We start from the raw sequence: 2,504 nt of genomic DNA, 5'->3' as shown, positions 1-2,504 counted from the left end.
TAACAGAAAAATGCAATCGAAAGCAACGATTTTCAACAGAAAAAGATAAGTGAGGTGATTGGAGATAATGCTTACGTTGGTTGGAGAGCGTTGACGAGAATCGAAGATCCGAAAAGGGTTTAGGGTGGGGGGTCGGGGAGATGGCTTAATTGGAAGAAAGAAGCGACAAAACCCAGAGTAAGAAGAAGGAGTAGAGGTGCTCAACATTGATAAAAACCAATTCCTAAGCCAAACTAAGCAAATCAAAACGCTGCACTCAAAATTATATCTTTATTAAAGCAACAAAGGAATAGTATTGGGAGGCCGAAGCCGAAGCGGAAGCCGAAGCGGAAGCTGAAGCTGGTTTGGTTGAGGTGCCTAGGTTAGGTGAGGGTAAGAGGTTGTAGGTTTAGTAGCTGTGGGAATGAAGGAATGAATGCAGATTGAAGCTTGGGCTGTGTTGTACTTCTAGATTGTTGTGTATATGTTCATCCACACATCAAACACGACGACTTAACTTGTTTTCTTTTCAACCAATCGTCTTGTTTTCTGCATAGATTTATATAAAATTTTCTCACCAGATTCATTTCTGATATATCACCTCACTACAGGGATTGTTGTGCGAACCAAATCTCTAAGACACACGTTCTTTGTATGGGCAAATTAACCATAATTTTAATGTATAGAAGTACAACATTTTTAATATCTAAGTAAATTTATATATTTTAATAATAAAGTAACAATATAAAACTATTTTAAGAGAGTAATTTTTTTATATATCATTTGTTGATTTTTGTATAGAGAAGTATATGATCTTCTATTCATTTATGATGATTGTGCAATTTCTTTGATCACCTGGAAATCTGTTCTTTCCAAATTCAACTTCGCCACAGGTTGAACCACAAAATTTAATTTACTTTATATTCTGAAGTATTTGATTAATCCCGCTTCCTAATTGTAACGTTGTTGTTACTTAATTACTATCTGAAGGGGAAGGGAAAAGTATAACAAATATCAACGTCAGAATGCAACTGCCAGAATAACACGTAATTAGTTTTAGTATATTTTTTTGGGATAAAATACATAGATAAAAGAAATAGCATTTAATGTTTGTTTGGGTATTATTACTTTGAAAAAAAAAAAGTTTTAATGATTTTTTTTTTAGTTTTTAACATATTTAGCAAATTTCTAGTAATAAAAGTAAAAGCACTAGAAAAATAAAAAAAAATCTTTTTTTAGAAGCTATATTTTACATCTTTTTTTAAAAGATCTTTTTTTCTTAAAACAAAGATGTTTTTCATGTAATAAATAAACAAAAAAGTATTTTTATATTGTTATATCCAAACATAATTGATACATGAGATACCCAAACATAACATTAGTTTTACTTTTTTCATAAGATCTTTTAAAAAAAGATAACTCGAAAAAAGATTTTCTCTTAGAAACTCACTCAAACAAGCCTTTAATATTATATGGAGATCCTGAAACCAAAATTATTACATGCATATCTCATTTTTCCAATGTTTATATGTAAATCAAAATTACCTAATTCGATTTACTATGACTTCATATAAATCAAAATGTGTTGATTCGATTTAGTATGTGTTGTTGTAAATCGAAATGCCTTAATTCAATTTACTATATGTTGCTGTAAATCGAAAAGTATTTATTCGATTTACATGTATTAGGATAAATCGAATTATACTAACTTAATTTACTAGAGACATCAAAATCGAATTACGGCACCAAGTAATTCGAATATAAAAAATTCGATTTACTAGTATATTGAAGAGAATATATAAATCAAATTTAAGCAATTTTATTTACTACAAGATACAACCTATATAAAGACAATTAGAACGTTTTTGGTTCATTAGAGTGGAACTTGTAATGGCTAGTGATGATAGTTTTCTAGTTCTTGTGCACTATAGAGAGACAATTAAGAAAAACGTGAGATAAAATAAAATTTACAGATAAGGATCCGTTGAGTATGTTTATCAAATATTCAACAAGTTTTGTTGAGTTTCAACATACTATAATCCAAAAACTGGAACTGCATGGCGTGAAACGATTGGAGAAGTTATTTTATAAAATTCCAATTTCTACTGTATGAGATGGTGTAAAGTACGACTCTTTTGTGATAGACAGTGATAAAGATTTGCAAGTTTTGTTTCACTGTCGTCGTCAGTTTCCTGAGGTGAGAACCATAAGCTATTGGCCAAGTTTGTAGATGTGATATGTAGTTCAGGAAGATCGAACCGAAATCTTCAGTTATTAACAATGCCAATAGCCTCGAATTCAATGCCTGTTGGTACCTCTTTATCTGTGCATGTTTTGATTTCGTAGGAACCTACCTCATTCTAACGTTTTGTCCTACTAATTCGAAGTTGCATGTCTCAATTTACCTCTTTGCATACTAATTCGAATCTTGCTTATTCGATTTACCATGAAAAGTTCTAAATCGAATTTTCTTGGTTCAATTTACATAGAAACACAAATAAGACATACATGTAATATTTTTTATT

At 30.5% G+C, this 2,504-nt stretch overlaps 1 protein-coding gene across 1 annotated transcript in view; it reads right to left on the bottom strand.

Annotated features, from left to right (window-relative positions):
* LOC107630741 overlaps window positions 1–631 on the bottom strand; it is a 3,213-nt gene extending 2,582 nt beyond the window's left edge. The window contains exon 1 of the mRNA XM_016333959.2: window positions 76–631. Coding sequence (XP_016189445.1) covers window positions 76–207 — 132 coding nt within the window. The 5' untranslated portion in view covers window positions 208–631. The remainder of the gene's footprint in view (window positions 1–75) is intronic.

The sequence above is a fragment of the Arachis ipaensis genome, chromosome B03 (genome assembly GCF_000816755.2).
Source record: "Arachis ipaensis cultivar K30076 chromosome B03, Araip1.1, whole genome shotgun sequence".
NCBI classification, from domain to species: Eukaryota; Viridiplantae; Streptophyta; class Magnoliopsida; order Fabales; family Fabaceae; genus Arachis; species Arachis ipaensis.
This window is presented reverse-complemented; position numbering and strand designations above follow the sequence as displayed.